This window comes from Sminthopsis crassicaudata, chromosome 1 (genome assembly GCF_048593235.1).
Source record: "Sminthopsis crassicaudata isolate SCR6 chromosome 1, ASM4859323v1, whole genome shotgun sequence".
NCBI classification, from domain to species: domain Eukaryota; kingdom Metazoa; phylum Chordata; class Mammalia; order Dasyuromorphia; family Dasyuridae; genus Sminthopsis; species Sminthopsis crassicaudata.
This window is the reverse complement of record NC_133617.1, coordinates 702,183,892-702,205,480: the sequence shown is the minus strand read 5'-3', so window position 1 is coordinate 702,205,480 and position 21,589 is coordinate 702,183,892. Positions and strand designations below refer to the sequence as shown.

General features: G+C 44.2%; 1 protein-coding gene across 1 annotated transcript in view; it reads right to left on the bottom strand.

Moving 5' to 3' along the window:
- Window positions 1-21,589, bottom strand: part of PLXND1 (plexin D1) — a 189,230-nt gene that overhangs the window by 111,761 nt on the left and 55,880 nt on the right. The window contains 6 exon segments of the mRNA XM_074283857.1: window positions 1,154-1,262; window positions 8,318-8,399; window positions 8,401-8,496; window positions 11,441-11,570; window positions 13,830-13,930; window positions 18,373-18,504. Coding sequence (XP_074139958.1) covers window positions 1,154-1,262; window positions 8,318-8,399; window positions 8,401-8,496; window positions 11,441-11,570; window positions 13,830-13,930; window positions 18,373-18,504 — 650 coding nt within the window.

Below are 21,589 nucleotides of genomic sequence, written 5' to 3'. Positions count from 1 at the left end.
AAAAAGATTCTGAAGTATGATAGAAGGGGAAGAGAGAAGGTTCTTTAAGCTGAGGGCCTGGGTTCAAATCTCAAATTTGGCCATTACTACCTGTGTAGGCCAGAGTATCATCATCAATGGAAGGAAATCCCAGGCTTAGATGACCTCTCCTCTCCTTTCAGCTCTCAATCTTTTATAATCCTAGATTTTTGTTAGCAGTTGAACCAGTTGGCCACTAATAGGACAGGTTAACTTGGGAAATGGGGAGCTTAGGGATTTCTAGACATTTAGAGTAGGAAAGAACCAATAAGATGAACCCTTTGAGGGGAAAATGGAGAGATAGAGAGGGTGGGATACTAACTTCCCAGACAGAAGCAGATTTGGGCCTGGGGCTGCCGTATCCGGAGTTCTGATTCAACACCATTGCTGGAAGCAATCATCTTTTCAGGAAGGCTGATTTCCCCTCAGAGCCCAACATTCTGATTCTATGATTTTTCTCGGGGGCTGAAACTCAGATCATCTTCTATCTGATCATAATTTAATTCTATTAAAAACGTCTTATTAACAACGATTCTATCAATTAAGTCCCTGCTCACTGACCAGACATGGTGCCCAATGCTGGAGCTGCAAAGTTAACAAATTAAATTCTTGTCCTCAGGATACTTTTATTCTACTTGTGATTGTAATATACTGTAGACACCGATAAGTAAATGTACGATAGAAACAAAGGACCCTCCATCTTCTGGTCCAATCCTGGTCCTAGACTAAAGATGATCTATTCCAGAGTTTTAAGTTTACAAATGAAGAAACTGGGTCTCACAATAGCTAGAGTACTGGGTCTACAGTCGGGAGGACTTGAGTTCAGCTCTGGTCTCAAACTAGTTGGGTAATCTTGGACATGTCACTTAATCTCTGCCTCAGTTTTTTCAACTGTGAAATGGGAATAACAATAGTATCAAGGTTATCATAAAAATAAAATTAGATTGTATTTGTAAAGTGCTTAGCACACTTTTTTTTTTTACAGTAGGCACTATATAAATGTAACTGTTATTATTAATTATTATCCATTTGATGCCAACAGGACTCAAACAAGTTATAAAAAGTCCCTTCAACAAGTTCAATAATTAATATTGATCAACTCCCAACCAAGAGATCCCCATGGAAGGTCACTCACGCTGTATGAGGGTAGACTCGTCCGGTGCGGGTACAATCATAGATGGTGAAATTGGCCCAGACGATGTTTCTGCCATTGACTTGCACAGCTGTCTGGACAGTCACGTGGTCTAGAATGGGAGTGGGGAGGAGAGAGAAAGATGAAGAGGATGGGATTCCTGCTTATTCCCCTTGTTGGAGATGGGAGTATGTCTCACCCTCCCCTCCCCCCAGGAGGTATGAAGCATCTCTCTGCCTCCAAAATCTCCCAACACCTGAAATTCCACTATTCAAGCTTCAGTAATAACAATAACAGCTTCTATTTTTTTCAGTTAACAAACATTTATTAAGCCCTTACTGTATGCCAGACACTGCTAGAGAAAAAGGGCTTTGCCCTCTAGAAGCTCACAGTCTCAACATGTATGCACCCAGGTACATACAAGATATATAGAGGGCTGGTGGAAGGTAGCCTGAGAGGGAAGGGGCAGGGAGGGAGAAAGTCCTCCTGCAGAAGATGGAGTCTGAACCTAATACTGAAGATAGCCAGGGATTCTGGGAGAGAAAGGTAAGGAAGCAGAACATTCTGAGCAAAGCGACCTTCGGTTAAAGGGCAAAAAAGATGGAGGGTCACAAGCAAGGAAGCCTAAGCAGACCAGCATGGCTGCACCTGCAACTCTGAGGAGAGGAATGACAGCAAACAATGCTGGATGGACACACAGGGGCCAAGTTAGGAAGAACGGCAAGTGTCAAATAAAGGAGTTAAAATAGGATCCTGTCCTTCAGAAGGATCCGTCTCAGGTTCTGGGTAGGTAGTTCTCCAACTTGTTTTGGGTGCCAGATTAAATTGTAATTTGGAAATGTTTAACAAAATAAATAATGATATAATACAATATGGGTAATGACAATATGTGGTCTCCGAATCAATATGCAGCCTGATTCAACCCCAGTGCTTGGATAATAGGGAGCTACTGAAGTTTATTGAATAATGGGGGTGATGTGGTCAAACCTACATTTTAAGCAAAAATCATTAGAGAATATGTGCCAATTATACAGAGTTTCAAATAGCTTTCCTCCCAAGAGCCCTCTCAGGAAAGTGGTATGAGAATTTTTAGGACCATTTTAAAAATGAGGAAAAGCTGAGGTTCTGAAAGGTTAGGACTTGTCCAAATCCACGTGGCTAGTGAGTTCTGGAAGGGGATTCTATTATCCAATGAGTGTTTATTATTAAGCAATTTCTCGGGGCTAGTCATCAAGGTTAAAAAGTCAAATAGGAAACAGGTCCAGCCCTTCCAGAGTTTATATTATTATAGGGCTGCAAATTGGACTGAGATAAATAAATAAATAATGACCCAGATTTCCTCCCTCCAAATACACTCTTTCCACTACATCAACTACTAGAAAGGACCTTACAAGTCATGGAGTTCACCATTCTGATGAGGAAACTGAGGTCAAGAGAATTTGAATAGTGGGTCAAAAGTCAACTAGGCAGTGTTTTGGATCAAGCCAGGAATCTGAGTTCGCGGTTAAAATGGGAACGTATCTAGAGGTTCAGCCTTTTGCATCCACTCAACCTTTGGAGTGAATTAATTTGAGGAGAGAAACAGGCAGAAGAGAAAGTTTTGTCTGGCATACTGAGCCCTTCCATGGGGACAGCAGGCCAAACTGACGTGTCTGGATAGCCAGGGATGGTAGTGACAGGAAGTGGGGGCAGCAGCAGAGAAAAGGAAGCTGGGAAGACCAGAGACAAACATTTAGCCAAGTGGGATATCCTCGGGAAACAGGATCCCGAACAGAAGCCCAGTTCATTCCCCTTCCAAACAACATAGTTGCACCAGACGAGGTGTTAGAATACTGTGTGATTTCTAGAGTTTTTCTGAACCTCTCTGGGCTACAGCTATGGAAGATGTAATCTCCCAACTCCTTATTACTTTTCAGAGATGCTGGGGAAGATAAATGAGGTCAGGCCTGGGAAAAGAAATGAGCTTCTCAGAAGAAGAGGCTTTATCACCAGGAGAAGATAATTACTGTTCTCATTAAGCACTCTTCAGTATTATTTGCTCGCCATACAGCCAAGGCCCCCAATTTCCTCCTGTAAAACCCTGCCCTGGGTGGGGGAGCGGGTGATGAGTTTGCTTTTCATATTTCTTTGGATTCACAGGCAAAAACAAAAATAAGATGCACACCTTTCACCTGGTCACACACAAACCCAAACACACACAGATACAGAGAGACTCCAGCACACATTCACACCCTCCGGGGCACAGGCAGAAGCACACATCCAGCAACAAGGGTGGAGTAACATTGGGGGAGAAACCCAGAAAGTCCGATCTGTCCGTCTGCGGCTGAGAAACTGAGGGCCGCCATCTACAAGGGCTTGATGGGTTCCCCCAGCAACCAGAGCTGGATGATCAGTGTTGCCTGAGGTGCATCCAGCTTGTGGGAATGATGCACATTGCATCTTCTTGGAGCCCCTGGGCTGGGTACTCTCCAAGATGCTGAGGGCTTGGGATCCCAAGCTCCTTGCCCCAAGGTAGGGCACCAAAGGCTGATGCTGATACATAAGGCAATGAGGAACTCCTCAGTTCTATTGTCGGACTGATACAACCTACTATGTCAGCCCTTCTCTGACTATTTAGAGACTGTTACAATGATCTTGTGATGAAGAGAGCCATCTACACCCAGAGAGAGAACTGTGGGAACTGGGTGTGGTTCACAATACAGCATTTTCATTTTTTTTTGTTTGCTTGTGTTTTGTTTTCTTTCTCATTTTTTTTTCCTGTTTGATTTGATTTTTCTTGAGCAACAAAATAATTATATAAATATGTGTATATATTGCATTAACATATATTTCTACCATGGACTACTTGTCATCTAGGGGAGGGGATGGGGAAAGAGGGAGAAACTGGAACACAAGGTTTTGCAAGGGTTAATGTTGAAAAATTATCCATGCATATGTTTTGAAAATAAAAAGCTTTAAAAAAAAAAAAGTATGTTAGTCTAGCTTCCTCCAGCTACAGCTTGGGTTCCCTGAGAAAAGGGCTTGTGGGTACCGAATTCAATTCAATAATGCTTTTTTATTATGTGCTTGTGTACTTTCCTTCTATGCAAATCTTGGTTCCTGCCCTCAAGAAGTTCACAGTCTAGTTAAGAACTAACACTGAAAACTTATACATAATAAGGTATAATAAGTGCAAAACAGAATACTCTTTAAGATTTGATGGGGAAGGTCATTAACCAAAGAAGGGGGTTGAAATCTATGTAGATTTCTTCAGAGAAGATGAAGAGAGAAAGCAATACCACAGAGGGAAAAGATGGACGAGTGTGGAGGAGGAGGAAGAAGGGATGAAAGATTTATTTGAGTGGAGAAAGTAGAGTAGTTTAGAGCATAAGAACAAGAGTTTATTAAGAACTTAATTCTATTCCAGGCACCGTGTTAAGTGGCAAATAAAAAGGCTGAGAGAGAAAGGCTCGCGTTCTAAAGGGGGAAACAACATGAAACTAGGTAAGAACATACAAGATACTTAGAGTAGAGGGAAGGGAATTGCAGAAGGGAAGACACTAGCAGTTAGGGGATCTAGGAAACAAAAGTCTCCTACAGAAAGAGGAATCAGGGAAGTTAAGAGGCAGAACTGGGAATTCCCAGACATGAAGGACATGCAAAGGCAGAGACATGAGAGAATATGGGAAGAAAAGCATGTAAAACGGCAGGGTAGTAGACTAGGAGGAGAGGATCAAGTTGATAATGTTTAAAAGTGGGATGATTCCATAGTGCCTCAGATGGCAGGAAGAGGAATATGAACTTTCCTTAGTAGACATTAAGAAACCAATGAAGGATCTAAATCATTTTGTCGAGTAAGGAGAGAAAGGGAGAAGGAAAGGATAAAATTTGGGACTTAAAACTTTTCTTAAATATTAAAAATTATTTTAATGTTATTGGGGAAAATAAAATATAGTGTATGTGTACATATATACGTGTGTATATATACATAAATGCATGTCTATATGTATATATAAAAGAAGCCATTGAAGATTTTGAAGCAAAGGAAGAATATAACCAGACATATACACGATTACTTAGGATGGCTTAGAAGATGAGAGGGAAGAGTAGAGATGAAAAGACTTAGAATGATGGCAGAAGAAATCAATAATGAATGAAAGAGAATGAAGAAATGAAATTAGCAACTACTTAAGCACCTACTGTATACCAAACACTTTGCTAAGACTGGGGATGCAAAAAGAAGCAAAAGACAGTCCCTATCCTCAAGGAGCTCATGATTTAATGCAGGAGACAGCTTGCAAGCAATTATGTACAAAAAGCACAAATAATTATATAAAATGACACTGAAGGACAGCACCAAATACAGAGTAGGCACTTAATAAAATTGGATTAATTAATATAATCACATACAAGATAAATAAGAGATAATTAAGAGAGGGAAGGCAAGAATTTAGAAGGGATGGGGAAAAGGGTTTTAGTTAAGACTAAAAGGAAGTTAAGGGCAAAAATGACTAGGTGGTGAGAGAGAAGGAAAAGTCCATAATAAGAGAAAGATTTCAAGCTAGATGGTGGGGTGGACTGTAGTACAATAAGCAGAAATAAGGAAGTCAGAAGAAGAAGCAGGTTTAAGGGGGGAAATAATACACTGGAGTCCTAAGCTCTGGATGCTAGCCCCAGCTCATTCCTCCTCCCTCAGCTAGTTAAGTGAGTTCATGTACATCACCTCACCTTCCTGGGCCCTAGAAAACAGGATAATAATAATATCCAATGGACCGACTACACTGGACTTTGTAAATATCAAATAATGGATAAGCAGCTCTGAGGCATTTATATATATAGTGTATATATATATATATATATATATATATATATATATATATATATATATATATATATATATATATACGTATATATATATGTATATATGGTAATAAGGTAGCTTATACATGATAATAGCAAAGCCTCTAGTATTGTGCTCCACAGATCTGTCAGTGGCCATGATAACATTTTTATCAATGACCTGGAGAAAGATAGCATGCTTATTAAACCTGAGGATGACACAAAGCTGGGATAATAACTGACAGGTTAGGATGATAGTAAGAAGCAAAAAAAAAAAAAAAAAGATCTTGAAAAGATCCAAAATCTAATAAAAGTTGAATAGGATAAAATTTTAATACAAGTCTTATTCTTGAATTTTAAAAATAAATTTACAAGTTCAGGATGAAAGAGGAATGGCCAGACAGAAAAAAATACCTGAGGGGTTTAGTGAACTGCAAAACTCAGTATGAGTCAACAGTATGATAACAGTATTCACAAAAGAAAATTCCAATTTAGACTGCATTAGGAAAGAGAAGAAGGGCAGGTAACCATCCCACTATACTCTGTCCTGGTCAGACTACTTCTTAATTACTGTGTTCAATTCTGGGCATCATATTTTAGGAATTACATTGACAAACTGGCGAATGTCCAAAGGAGGGTAATGAGGGCTGTGACTTCTTGCCTCATGAGATCAGACACGAGAACTGGAGATATTTGGGACAGTCATAAGAGAGGAAAAACTTGATTAGTGTTTGTAAGTTGATGAAGGGCTGCAAGAATAATTAGACTTTTCTATTTAATCATGGAACAAAGTAAAATGGGCTACCTCAGGAAGTAGTAAGCTTTATATCACTAGAGATATTTAAACAAAAATCAGATTACCACTTGCCAGATACATTGTAGATGGGATTCTTGGTCAAATACAGGTTGGACTAGAAGGCCTGTGAGGCCCCTTTCAACTCTGAGATTCTGTAATTATATTTCCCAATGCACCTAGCTCAATAAGCATTTTCTGTTTTTCATATTTTCTAATTGTTCCCTATTGTTACTTCTGGATAACTTATCATTTTGTTGTTTTCGATTGAGTCTAACTCCTTGTGACCCCATTTGGATTTTCTTGGTAAAGTACTGGAGCGATTTGCCATTTCCTTCTCCGGCTCATTTGACAGATGAGGAAACTGAGGCAAACAGGGTGAAATGACTTGCCTAGAGTCACACAGCTAGTGTCTGTGGCCAGATTTGAATTTAGAAAGAAGCTTCCTGGCACTCTATCAGCTGCACCACCTAACTGCCCTTAACTTATAATAGGGAACCTCAAAGTTTTTTTTTTTTTTTTTTTTTTTTCCTGGCCACCAATATATAATAATAAAGGCAGGGATTTGGAAGCCTGGAGGCAGCATGGTGAATGTTTGGGCACTGGGCTTAGGAAATCCAAAGGTTCAAATCCCATCTTAGATAATATATTAACAGCCTGAGCTCATCAAGGAGAGACTTTCTAGTCATTACATTTTAGAGCCCTGGAGCAAGCTGGCTTGCAGGCCTGCAAGATGGAGCCCAGGGGCTCGGCAGTGCTGAGACCGGCAGAGACCCGCAGCCATTAACCAGCAGAACATTGTCCGTCAGTCACCAAATAAGACTAATAGGGAATAATGCCTGGAAGAGACAGCACATCATGTGAGTACCATGATATCAGCCTTAGCAGACATAGGGAGCATTTTAGGGAGAAGCTGTTCCTCAACATGTGTCCCCTATGGGGGTACCCTTCTACATCTGTTCCCGAAGTGTGTATACTCTTCCCACTGCTGGTATATATTTGTGATCTCTAATTTATGGGAGGAAAATGTTCTGTTTTTCTTACTACGATATTTCATTAAATGCCTTTGCTTTGAACCAATTGCATCTTTTATTTGACGAGTAAAGGGCCCCATGTGCAAGGCAGAAGTAGCCTGAATATTACCTATGAGCTCTCTGGGTCTGGAAACTTTCCTGTCTTCTTTCTTTCATCCATGAGCTAGGTAGCTATTAGACAGAGGGCTGGACCTGGAGCCAGGGAGACCTAGCTGTGTGACCCCGAGCAAGACGCTTAATCTCTGTTCAACTAACGTTTCCTTAGATGCATAATAACATCTATTAGCAGTTTTGTTATGAGAAGCAAATGAGATATTTTTACTGCACTTAGCACAGTGTCTGGCTCGTACTAAATGCTACATAAATATTAACTGTTATTGTTGTTTTGATCATCATCATCATCATTATGATTATTGCTGTTTTTGTTGTTATTATCATCACCCCAACGCCTTCCCTTGTCTGGGCACATAGGAAGCAATCAATAAAGACTGTACTGGTTGATTACCATCCTTAGGTTCTTACCTTGGTCTGCTGGAAATTCAGGGTACTTGTTCCTAGGAAGGAAGTTGCAATAAGCTATCTGATGGCTGAAGTCTGAGCCGGGGGACCTTGGCCACAGTGTGGATTCCGTTCCCATAATCACAGGCCATCTCCATCCCACTCAAACTGGGCATGTTGCCGCTGATCTGGATGATCATACCCTGCAAATACACACGGCCAACAGGTGAGTGGGGACTTCCTCCCTCTCCTTTCCCAGCTCTCCAGTACACTGGTCTCCGCTTCTCCGAATGAGTCTTGGAGGCAGCATAGACCGGGGGACGGATGCTGCTCTGACCATGGGCAAGATCCTTCTCTTCTCAGTCAGGCAGTCAGTCAATACACACTCAATGACTACATGTGCTAGGCTCTAAGGGGAAAACAAAGATAAAACGGTCCCAATGAACGCCCTCTGGAAAACTGAAAAGTCGTGTCTAAGTCAGCGTAAGTTATAACTGCTGGCCCATAAGTGATGCATCCAGCCCAGAATTATAGACTAATTCAGTTTGTTTCAACACCAGCCTAATTTCCCACTCTTGTGGAGAGAGGAGTGACCCTCAACTCAGAGAGAGCCCAGCCCCTGTGGGGTGGGCTAAGCAGCAGATTGGGGTTAAATGGACTCTGTTCAAAGAACCAGCAATTCTAGGGCAGGAAGCCAAACCAGCTATTAGCAATAACTCTGTTAGCCTTGAAGCTCAATAAGCCTTTGTGGACAGTCTTCATCAATCGCTACAGCCAAATATGTTTATCACCTAGGGGACAAACCATACATAGGCAAGCTCTTCTGCTTTAGCAAGGTTATTTCTTAGTCACTGATATGGCTTCACAGGAAGATGGATTTAAAACTCTGACAAAGAATATAATCTTTTCATTTTACAGAACAGGAAACCAAGGCCCAGAATGTGTGAGGCAGAATTTAAACCCAGGTTTTCCAGGCCTAGAGCTCTATCCACTATTTCCAATGAGCATTCTGGGCCACTGGGTGCTGGATGGGATCATTAAGCAGTGCCCTGGGACCAAAGCTCTCTCAGTGTGGTGGTCCCCAAGATCTTGAGAATCTGGAGCTCTCTGCTATCAGAGCTTGGGTTTATCTCTGTATCCCTGGGAGGTCACAGCTCCCAATGGCAGAGGAGACCTCTAGAATGTAGGGTCTTCATTTACAGAAGAGAAAGCTGAGACCCACAGGGGGAAGCCACTTCTGGGGGTGGGAAGAGAGGGCTTGGGACTGGGGGGCACTTGCCACCGGTCAGTGGTAGGCCCCATCTGAGTCAGGCAGCTGGGAGGACCGCGAAACTGCTTGATTATCAGGACTTCCCAGCCTATCGTTAATCCCCCCCCCCTCAAAAAAAAAAAAAAAAAAGATGCTCTCATTCTGTTCGCTTCTGACAGCTATCACCTAAATACTAAATAGGCCCTGCCTATCTGTACAGACGGCAGGGCTTGGGAGAATGACTGCTGAGGGGAGGGGGCCTTTTCAGCAGCACAGCAAAGAACTGTCCTTTTCTCACTGGGGGAGAGCGAGAAAAGTATCACCCAGCAGCAGCTTTGGGAGAATCATCTGTTCGTTTGAATGCAAAATAGCAGGTTGGCATTTGGCGGTTTTGCAAATATTGACTCCTACATTTCTGGGCTCCCAAAAAAGAAGAGAAAGGGGGTAAAAGCTACCAGGAAATGCTAGGGCTTCGGAGGCCACTTGTTCATCGTCCCTGGTTCTCCTCCATCAGCCTGGTGGTCTGGGTCAGCGCCCGCCCGCCCCTCCCTGCTTGGGGCAGATTTTAACTAGAGAACAATCGTTTCATGGGCACAAAGCCAGGTCCGTAGCACGGCCTCCATCCTAGGCCAAACCACCGTGGCTCCTGGAGGCAACTGGGGCTCAAGGGGCCATTATTGCAAGGAGAAGCCTAGGAGACTGAGCTGGCCGTGGGATAGGCCCAAATCCCAAGGGCGGGGGGGGGGCAGCCATGAAGCCCCCAGCCCATGTCAGAAACTGCCGAGCCATTGCATATATGTTTACATATATATGTATTGTGTATTATATATTTATAAACATATATATGTATTATGTGTTACATATTTACAAAGATATGTATGTGTATATTATAGATTTACATCTATATGCACACATGTTATATATTTACACCTATATGTGTATATTATACATTTGTACATACATGTATTATATATTTACACAGACATGTATGTATGTATGTATTATATATTTACAACTATATGTATGTGTGTACTGTATATTCACACATATATGTATGTATTATATTTATATATATATGTATGTGTATATTATACATTTACCTATTTATGTATGTGTGTATTATATATATTTACACAGATATGTATGTGTGTATTTTATATGTATTTACCCATATATGTATATGTAGGGAGAGAGAAACAGAGAGAAAGAGAGGGAAAGACAGACAGAGAGACACAGAGAGACAGACAGAGAGAAAATAACATAATGGGAAGAGCCTTGAATGAGGATTAGGAAACAGGGTAATTTCCTTCGATTTTCTGGGTCTCGATTTTTTTTCATATATAAGATGGGGCAATTGGACTAAAGGGCTAAAGGATCTTTCAGCGATAAAGTCTCATGATCCTCTTCTCAGCCTTCCTAAACCCCCGTCTCATGTGTCCCCTAAAGGGAACACATTCCTGGGTGACTGTAGACAAGGTACAATGTCTTTGGGCCTCAGTTTTAGCATCTCCCAAATGGGTATAACAATTCTTCCCAGGGCTCTTGCAAGGGTGAGACGAGTACAAAACGTACCTAACAAATGGAAGTGCTGAAAAAATGATGGAGCATTTTTTGACAAGCAGGATCCCAGCACTGCTAAGTGGGATGTTCAATAAGCACCTGGAAGGGTCTGTTAATGAATGGCTTGGCCCCCTGCATTTGATTTGTCTGGCCCTCCGAATGGCAGGCTTAGTCCCCCTGACCTAGCTCTAAGACTATCCATGAGGAGAGGAGGTGGCCATCAGAGTGACAAGATTTGGACCAGGTCTTGTCAACTTCAGACCTAGAATCTGACCCCTCTGTCTCGCTGCTTCTCCCTCCTCCTTCTTCCCTCCTCCCTCTGCCTTTTGCACACTCACCGAATACTCCTGGTGGATATTGATCTCCGAGGGCAGGATGGTCATGGAGGGGCAGCGCTGGAGGCCCTCACTGGCACTGGTCCAGAAGTGGGGCTGACTGGAGTTGACACACTCGTGCTGGAGGGAGCACCTGCGGCCAGGTGGGGAGAATTTTACTTATCTCAGCCTAAGTCCACTCTACCCCTGCCCTTGTCTCTACTAGATCCTTCCAGTGTCCCCTGTGGAACAGCCATGAACAGATTCCCCTGTAGCCTGGACCGCTCCCACAGGCCTTCCTTCTATCCCCACCCTCCGACTTAAACTTGGCTTTTCCTTGATGACTTCTCTGCCCTAACACTTTTTTGGTTTGTAAGCAATTGGGGCTAAGTGACTTGCCTAGGATCACACAGCTAGTAAGTGTTAAGTGTTAACTCCTCCTGGCTTCAGGACCTGTGCTCTCTCCACTGTGCCATCTAACTGCCCCTGCCCATGGACACTTTTCCTCCCATTTGCCCACAATCATGGAGAGAAATAAAGATGGCAACCGTTTTCCTGCTTGCCATTGCTGAGTCCAGATCATGGCTCCAAGCCTAGCTGAGAACAGCTCCGGGCAAAGAGCAAGAGCCTATAAACATTCTGCATCTCAGGGTTAACAAGGACTTCAGAGACTGTCACCTTGTCCAGCTCATGCCTGAAGGAGAATCTCCACAAGCGATTATCCAGCCTTTGCTTAAACATGTCTAAGAACAGGGAAGTTTATTTCTCATCCCACTTTTCAGTCTTTTTCTCCCAAGTCATGTCTGATTTTTCTTGGCAAAGAAATGGTTTGCCATTTAGTCCTCCAGCTTATTTTATAAATGAGAAAATGGAGGCAAATGGTAAGTGACTCATCCAGGATCACACAACTAGTAAATGTTTGGTGCTAGATTTGAACTAAGGACAATGAGTCTTCTTGACTCCAGGCTCTGTCCACTGGGCTACCTGGCTATCCACATTATACTTTGGAATAGTTCTAATCAGGAAAGAGAATTTCCCTTCCATCTAAATGAAATTTGCTTCCATTAAATTTCTTCCCATTATTGCAGGTTCTAGAAGAACAGTCGAATTGCCCTCTCCACTTCCATGTGACATCCCTTCAAATATTTGACAACAGCCTTTTTTTGTTTTTTACTTCCAGGCTAAATATCCCCAGCTTCTGACCCGTCATCTTGGCTGTCCTCCTCTAGACACTCCAGTGTTCTTTCTAAAAATATGACTAAGACGCCAAGATCCATTTCAGATAAACATCTATCTCGCCCCACAGCCCCCTTTTGTTTTTGCAAAGCTGATTTGTAAAAATTCACTTGTGTTGAAACTTTAAGAAATTTTATCTTACTACACCCATCCTTGTAGCCTAGTCTCTTGAGATCCTTTTGAATTTTGACTCTGTCGTGCAGTGTATTAGCTGTCCCTCCTAGCTTTGGGTCACCTGCAAATGGGATCAGCAGGTCACCTCTGCCTTTTCCCAAGCCATTGATAAAAATGCCAAACAGAAGCAAGGTCAATCACAGGTTTGAGTGGCTTTATTTCAATTTGACCTTGACTCTCTCCCATTTGCAACTACTCTTTGAATCCAACCATTCAACCAAGACCAAATCCACCAAAGTGCATTAGTGCCTGGCTCATATTTCTTCATTTTCTTCCCTAGCACAGTTTCATAGACTTTATCAAATCCTTTTTTTCTTCTGGTATTCTAGGTAAATTATACCCATCACCTTCCTTGTAGCTATTTTTCTAACACTTACAGAGGACATTTAGTCTACTTCATATCTTTAAAAAATACCTGTTACAATGTTCCCAGAAAGCAATCATCCAATCTTTGCTTGAATACTCCCAATAAAGGGAAACTCATTATCTTCCAAGCCAACTCTCTCCCTCCTACATCCCTTCCATGTGATCTTGGATAAATCACTTCCAGAATCATAGAGTTAGAATTAGAAGGGCTTTCTCTGGTAGCCCGCCTTCCTCATTTGGCAGTTAGATCACAAACTGCAGAAATGGCACGCCCCAATCCAGTGGGCTTTCTATCGTACCATTTTTGACTCTTACCTTGAGCTTTCTCAGTTAGAGAATGAGGAAATTGAATTAGATTTCCTTCCAGCTATAAATCTGTACTCCTATGATGCCCATGTGGACGGCTCTAATGGTTAGAAAGCTCTTCTAGATATCAAGCCTTGATGTGCCTCTTTGTAGCTTTTCACACTGACCTTCACTTTCCATAAACACCTTGCCTTCAGAATGCCAACGGGCAGCCTAGCCCTTCCTCCTGTGGTCCCAATTCCCACTTGCTAACCCACCATCCAATGGCAGGGAGCGAGGGAGGAGAGAAAGGGAAGAAGGGTTGTGAAATGGCAGTATGCCGGGCCCGTACCTGGTCTCCATGGCACACCAGCCACAGTAAGCATCCTCCGCAGCCAGGCAGTCTGTGCAGGTGGTGTACTGATCACACACGGCAACTTTTACCCTGGCCATCTGTAACCAGGAACATCCATCAGTCACTCTTCGGAAATGGGATCCCAGGACAGGAAGCTTTAGCTTTCCCTGACTGCTTATGGCCCCACTAACCTTCCTGTATCTTCCCAAATTCCCACCGCACACATTTTGGCTCTTTAGGAGAGGCTGGTTTTTATTATTCAGAACAAACATTTAATAAAAGTGCCTACCCTCTGGGCAAGTCATCTAAATCTTTGTTTCCTCATCTGTATAATGGGGTTAATAACTATCTCTTAGGATTGACATAGAGATCAAATGAGATAAGACAAGTAAAGAGCTTTGTAAACTTAAAAGGGCTATACAAACTTTAGTTACAATAATAATAATAATAACAATTATCATTATTATTTGAAGAGAGGGACATCTTTTTCAGCTGGATAGAGAATGGAGGGGAGGATCAGGAAACACTTCGTGGAGTCTAGCCCCTGGGGTTTGAAGGAAAAGAACTTCAATAAACAGAGAGGACGAGAATGGATTCCAGGTGTGGGGAGTGCACTTGTACGGAGGTGGGAGAAGGCAGCACAAGACTGAGGAAGAGCTAGAAGTCCCAGACTATTTGGAAAGCAAAATGTATGAAGGGATGTAGAGCAAATGGATGCTAGAAAGGATGGCTGATCCTAGGTGTGGAAGCTGAATAAGACTAAGCTGAGGAGCAGACTGTATTGTATTTGGCACCCAACAGGGAGCCCCTGAAGATTTTGAGGAGGGGAGTGCCGATGTCAGACCTGGGCTTTAGAAAGGAGCTTTGACAACTGTAAGAAGGATAAACTGGAGGAGAAAAGAATGAGCTTCAGGAAGGACCTATAGAAAAGCAGCACAATGGGAGAGAAGGGTTGGGTGCAACAAATACTGCCAAGTATGTGGCACCTAAGTGGATGCCGAGGATAGGCGGGGGAGGTAAACATCCCAGATGATCATGGGGCTTTGGGCCTGGGTGACCAAGAGCATGGTTTATTTTGGAACAGAGTCCGGGGCTCCTCCCTATCCATAAGAGTCCCACTTAGTGGTCCCACAAGCCAGCACTCTGGGTGGCCATCTCTGGCCAGTATTCCCAGAAGGCACCAGAGTCCAGGCAGGGCTGACAGTCACCGATGTGTTATATGGCATGAGGGGTCTTTAAAAAGCCCCTTTCCTCAAAAACGCTCAGAAAGTTTATAATCTTATAAACTTCCCTTCTCCTCAATTCAATAAACATGTATTAGGCATCTGCTATGTGCCAGGCACTGTGCTAAGTGCTAGAAATATAAAAAGAGGCAAAAGATAGTCCCTATCCTCAAGGAGCTTCTTTTCCTTCTTTTCCTCCTCCTCCTTTTTTCTTTTTTCCTTTTCATTTCATTCTTTTCTTCTTTTTTCCTTCTTTTTCTCCTTCTTTCTTCTTTCTTTTTTCCTTTTCATTTCATTCTTTTCTTCTTTTTTCCTTCTTTTTCTCCTTTCTTCTTTCTTTTTTCCTTTTCATTTCATTCTTTTCTTCTTTTTTCCTTCTTTTTCTCCTTTCTTTTTTTCCTTTTCATTTCATTTATTTCTTCTTTTTTCCTTCTTCTCTTTTCCATTCTTCTTTTTTTCCTTCTTCTTTCCTTCTTTTTTTCCTCATTCTCCTTCTTCCACCACCACTACTATTACCACCATCACAACCTATATGACCTTGAGCAAGTGAAGAAGGGCTTTGAAGGACAGACAGAATTCTGACATCTGAGATGGAGAAAGGCAGGAGGGCCTCCTGCGATCGTTGGGAAATGGCTGGTAGAATCATGAGACTCTGAAGTCTCATCTGAGCCCTCCTATTTTCTAGCTGTGTGACTCTGGAGATGTCACGTAACCTCTCTAAAACTCAGTTTCTGCTTCTAGCAAACGAAGACGTTGATGAGACAAACCTCCAGTCCCCACTCAGCAGCTCTCCAGACACTTTGAGCTAGAGATCAGAGGTGGAAGGGATGATATAAACAAAGGCCCAGAAGCCAGAAAGTGCTGGGAAAGCAGGCAGTTATTCTACCTGGCTGAAGGAAAGGGAGAAGGTAAGTGAGGTTGTAAAGGACAACATGGGACCAGATCACAAAGAACTTTGAACGCCAAGCTCAGAATTTGATTTTAGTCCTCTAGATCAGTAGTTTTAAAACTTTTGTTCATAGTATCCTTACACTATCAAAAATTATTGAGGATCTGTCCAAAGAGTTTTTGTTTCCGAGGAATATATTTATAGATATTTACCCTATTAGAGATTTAAAAAAAATTTTTTTTTATTTTTAGATCCTCTGAAAAGATTTTAGAGACTCCCAAGATTCACCAAACCATCCTTGAAGAACCTCTGCTCTAGAAAGAAGGGAGATATTGAAGTTTGTTGAGCTGGAGAGTGTCACAAAAAGGCACCTTAGGAAGAAGTTAAGTTCTGTCCATATCACAATGTCCAGATATTACTATCCTATAAAGATAAGGACTACAGGACTTAGAGATGGCGTCTTATTGATCCAAATGCCACATTGGCATTTGCTACTGATAAAAAAAAACAAAACCAGCGACCCAGAGGTGAGATAACCTTACCCACTGCCATAATGGTAATAATCAGCAGATCTGTAATTTGAACCCAGACCCTGACTCCAAAACCTAGTTTCACTATCCCCATTTTACAGATGCTTAGAGGGGATTACACAGTCAATAAAAGTGAGGGCCAGGGTTCAAATCCAGGCTCCCAATGCTTCTTTCCAGGGGGCCCTCTCCTCTCTTGAGGGTAGGATATTTAGAAGCACAAACTCTCAGGCAGCCAGGTTTGTGGACAGTCTGGGGACGGGAGAAGGGAGGGAACAAGAGTCAGTCCCTGCCAAGGTCCAGTACACCCTGTCCAAGCGAGGAGGATGGAGTCCCTGGGGCCCAGGCCAGCAGGATCTCTGAGCTCCTTGGCAACCGAGGCTGGCTCCGAGGCCCTGTGCAGGCTCACTGGCGTTAGGGAGGAGGGAGAGAGCGAGATGAAGACCATGATAACTAGTGGCTTAGCCCAGCGTGGCCGGTCTGGAGAGAATTATGGTCAGAAAATAAAAATATAAAATTAGTGGTTCCTGCTTTTGTTTCGACAGATTAAAACCTAATTTAAACCAGAGCTCTACTCCTCTCCGGCCAATTGGGACTCTCCAAGGAGAGGTAGTGGAGAGGACCACTCCCTCCCTCAGGTAGTGGGGGCAGAACCTGCCTGGGAGGGAGAAAACAGGCCCTTCCAGCCACTAGCTCGCAGAGGAGCGCTTTGCCTATTCGGGCCTTCATCTCTCCAACCACAGAATGGGGATAATGACACAGGCGACTAACTTTTAAAAAATGTTTTATAAAAGGCTTTGAGATCCTCTGTGGTCAGTCAGTCCAACCTGCTTTTTGATGCTTCCCTCAGTTACCGCAGCCTGCAGGGAATTCCCTGCTCTGAATTCCCACGGCATTGACTACCTGTCATCTTGATTTTATCACTCACTCACACAAAGTCTGGTCCTATAATTGCTAACTTGAATTTCTCAGGACTCATCTAAACCAATCAGAAGCGTGGAACTGAGGAGGGTTGTGGGTCCGAGGAGGGGGGAGGGCCTAGAATCACAGGATAAGAACTTCTGGGCTTGGGGTTCATCCATCCAACCCCTTGGGTCTCGGAGGAAGCTAAGGACCAGCAAAGGCATGTGACTTATTCAGTCACTCAGCCAGCAAACAGCTTCTGACATGACATCACATCCAGTGTTCTTTTGAATGCTTCACCTGTTCTTGGTCTTGGGTTCAAGGTTCTCTGACTTGAGATGGAAAAAGCCATAGACAGCTCAGGAGCTACAGTGGGAGCCATGAGGAAGCTCCCCTGTGCCCGCAGGATCATTGTTAATTCCATGCAATAAGCATTTATTAAGCACCTACTATATGCCAAGCATTATACTAAGCCACAGGAACATAAAAACAAATAAAAAAATCAAACAATCCTCCTCCTCAAAGTGCTTGAATATAATAAGTGTACAAATAAGTCAAGAAGTACACACAAAGTAGCTTCAGGAAGGGGAGAATTTTGTGGAAATGAGGGAAGGTCTTGTTTTTGCAGTTGTATCGGAATTGTGCTTTGGCAGAAACTCTCTGACACCCAGTTAGTGCCCGGTCCCTTATTCAGAACTGGAGAACAGAGAAACGTCTGTTTGAATGGGCTGGCAAATGGACCTGTCATTGCCTCACATCCCTGGCACGGAGACGTGCTAATGCATGTCTCGGTCCGTGACACCCCACAGACAAGCTTCCTCCAGAGCCATCCCCCTCGCCCTTAGGGGGCTGTGCCCAGGGACAGCTCAGAAGGCACCTCTTGCCCTCTCTGAGGGATCTCCAGCTGCCCTCCCCAGTTAGGAAGGTTGGCCCTGAGTCATTGCAGGCCATAGAAGCCCCGGGAGGGATGGACCTCTGGGCACAGGGTGGGGTCTTACCTGGTGGGATGTCATGACATAGAGGTAGCTGGGATCCGAGGGGTCAAACTGCATGATGTGGTGCACTGCCTCCCCATAAGCCACTGTGATGGATTTCCTGCTCATGATGCTCATGGTGCTGTTCAGGTTAATCTGCCAAGAAAATGGAGGGGAAGCCCGAGGTAATTAGGGTAATTGTGGGACCTGGAAACCTGCCAGGAAGGTAGGGTTAGGAGGGAAAAGCTATTAGGGAGATTTGGGGAAGGAGAAGGAGCTCCTGGGAGAGAACAGAAGGGGAACAGATCCATGCATTTTCCAAAGTGGAAAAACACGACCATTTCACAAGGTTTTGGCAATTCACCATTGTCAGGACATCATTTCTCCGAGCAGGAAGGTGAAAGAAATTTGCGTAGACCAGCCTTCTCAGCATCTCAGAATTAACTCATTGTGCTTACTTTCATCTCTGACATCATTGCCATTGCCACGGCCCGGAATTACTTCACCCGCTGTCCTCCATGGCCAGAATTTGTCTCCTGAACTTTCTCAAGTCCCAATTAAATCCCACCTGAGAGAAGAAGCCTTTCAGATCCCCTTCGTGCCAGGGCCTCCCCTCTGCGATCATCTCCACTGTAGACATATCTTATTTGCTGTAGTTGTTTATATGTTGTCCCCCCCTTAGACTGTCAGCTCTTTGAAGATGGACACTGTCCTTTACCTTTCACAGAAGGCCCAGCCCTCAGCAAGTCCTCAGCACATATTAGTTCAACATTTAATCCATGCTTCTTATTTGCTGACTTGCTTTTCCCTGGTCCCAAAGCTAGGAAATGTCCAAGGCAGGATTAGAACTGGGTCTCCCGGCCCCAAATCTATCCCCTTTTTCACTGTGGCAGTGAATTTTTTAAATGACCTTCAAGGTCCCTCCCAGCTCCAAATCCAATGTTTGAGATAGTTCTGTAAGGAAATCCTTTTTTCAAGTAAAGCCGTCTTTCTATATATAACATCTCTCTTTTCTCTCCTATTTCTGAACTCAAGGCTAAACAGAATAAATAAATATAATCCCTCATCTGCATTATAACTTTCAAACATTTGAAGACAACCGTCAGGTTCTTCCTAAGAGCAGGGATGTAGTGGGGCCGGTTCTTAACCAGCTTGTAAGAGGTAACTGTTAAATTTTCAATGAGAAAAATAGGCAAATGCTAAAAATGCTGATTAAACTTAAAAGTGTGTCATGAATTCACCCTTCCCCAGCCCAAGAACTCTCTGTTAAACACTGATCAGCACTCCCCAATCCTAACTCTCTGCATTAGACACTACCAGCTCCTTCAAACAGCCTTCCTTGATTCCCTTGAGCCATCCTGGCGGCCAGCCTCCATTTGCCAACATCCCCTCCAAACTGGGGAGGCTCAGGCTTCCAGAAGTATCCGGGCAGGGCAAATCCACCCCTTTCCCCCTTCTGCAGAGCTGGGTCCTGCTGCTGGTTGCTGGCTGCCTGATTACAAGACTCGGACAGAGCCCAGTCCTCCAAGTACAGAACCCTGGATGACTTGATTGCAGCCGATGAGGAAACAGTCTTGGTTACCTCCATTGAGTGTGGACCCGTGTGAGGGAACAAGCCATCTGGGACCAGACACAGGGCTTGGATTACAGACCCAGAGAGTATTAGGAATAGCAAATCCAGCTAGGCCAGAGGCCCAGGGCTCCCCCTTCTCCCGTCCCATGTGGCTGCTGGCCCCCAGCCAGCCTCCCCCCGCTGACTGGGTTACAAAGGAGGGACCCCGGGAGTCGGGAGGGTGCCGGGGTCAAAGTGCCTTTCTCCTCCCAGGGTCTGACGTCCTCTCCACCCCGGGTGCCCAAACGGCTCCCAGAAATGTGTTTGTGTTATCTTTGAAGAAACAAACAAAGGGGCCGTTTCCAGGCCCCCTCCCAGCCCTCCCCACCAATCGGGCCCCCAGATCAAAGCTCCTTCCCTCTCACGAGCTGAGTACAAGGGGAGCCCCCCTTGTCCCTGCTGCACGCCAGCCAAGCCACTGTCAGCCACATCCCTGGCACCCCCTCCTTCGGGGGGCCAGAGGATGAGGTAAGAGTCAGAGAGGGAGCAGCTTGGGGAACAAAGCCCCGGCCAAGTCTGGGCCGGGGAAATAGGAGGGTGTTCTTTGGCGGGAGGACTTGGAGAGGTCAGAGAAGCCTCTGGCCTGTGCCGGGCCAAGGCCCCCTCCCGGGGACTTCCCAGGGCCCAGGCTCAGCAGCAGATGCCCTCTGGGACTGCAGGGGTCCACAGCCGCCAGATGGCCCCTTCTGCCCTCCTCCTCCTGGAAGCCCAACTGCCCTTCCCGGCCAGGTGCCTCCTCTACCTGGACAGGTCCCCCTGCTACAACCCACAGGGAGCCTCCTGTAGCCTTCGTTAACTTGAAACCCCCAAGGTACAAGGGCTTCTGGTTAGACATCTGTGGATGAATTAGATTAGCAGTATCTGAGTCAATTATCCTGGGCAGGCTGTCTCTAATGGAGGGTCTGCAGATGAGGCTGATTTTCCTTGATAGGATAATAGCTGCAGAGCTGTTAATCCCACGGAAAGGTGTAGAGGGGTTCGAGGGGCATGTCCCCACTCCCCCCACATTCTGGCCCTCACCAGGCTCCGGAGGCTTCCATACACTTGGTCCCTCCCTACACACAAGACCTGTGCTGGGGGAGAAATGGGCTTGAAAAAGTTCCCTCCTCCAACGGCACAGCCTCCCGGACAGACCAGGAGGGGGGCGGTTATTGGATTCCAGCTTTTCTTCCCGGCATTTCAATTCCTGAGACCACATTAGGGCCATTGCCTCCAGGAATGCGACCACCTGAGACTGGGCGTTAGCTGGCAGCCCTGGAACGTTACAGAGGGCAGAAGGCTGGTTTTACAGGCTGAGGACCCAAGTTCAAAAACTCATCTCTGCAACCTGATATCTACAGACCTTGGGCTTCCCCGTTCCCTCAACTCAAAAATGAGAGGGTTGGTCTAGAATGACCTCTGAGACTCCTCCAATTCTACACCTGAAATCCTATTTCTGTCTCTAAGATGCAACACAAATCAAAGCTGTGAGAGAGAAGAGTGAAATTGAAAATACATCATGATAATAATGATAACTAGCATTTATAGTGCCCTTCAAGGCTTGTAAACACTATATAAGTATATACGTATGTATGTATGTATGATGTATAAATCTCATTTGACTCTCAACCCTTTGAGGGAAATAGTACC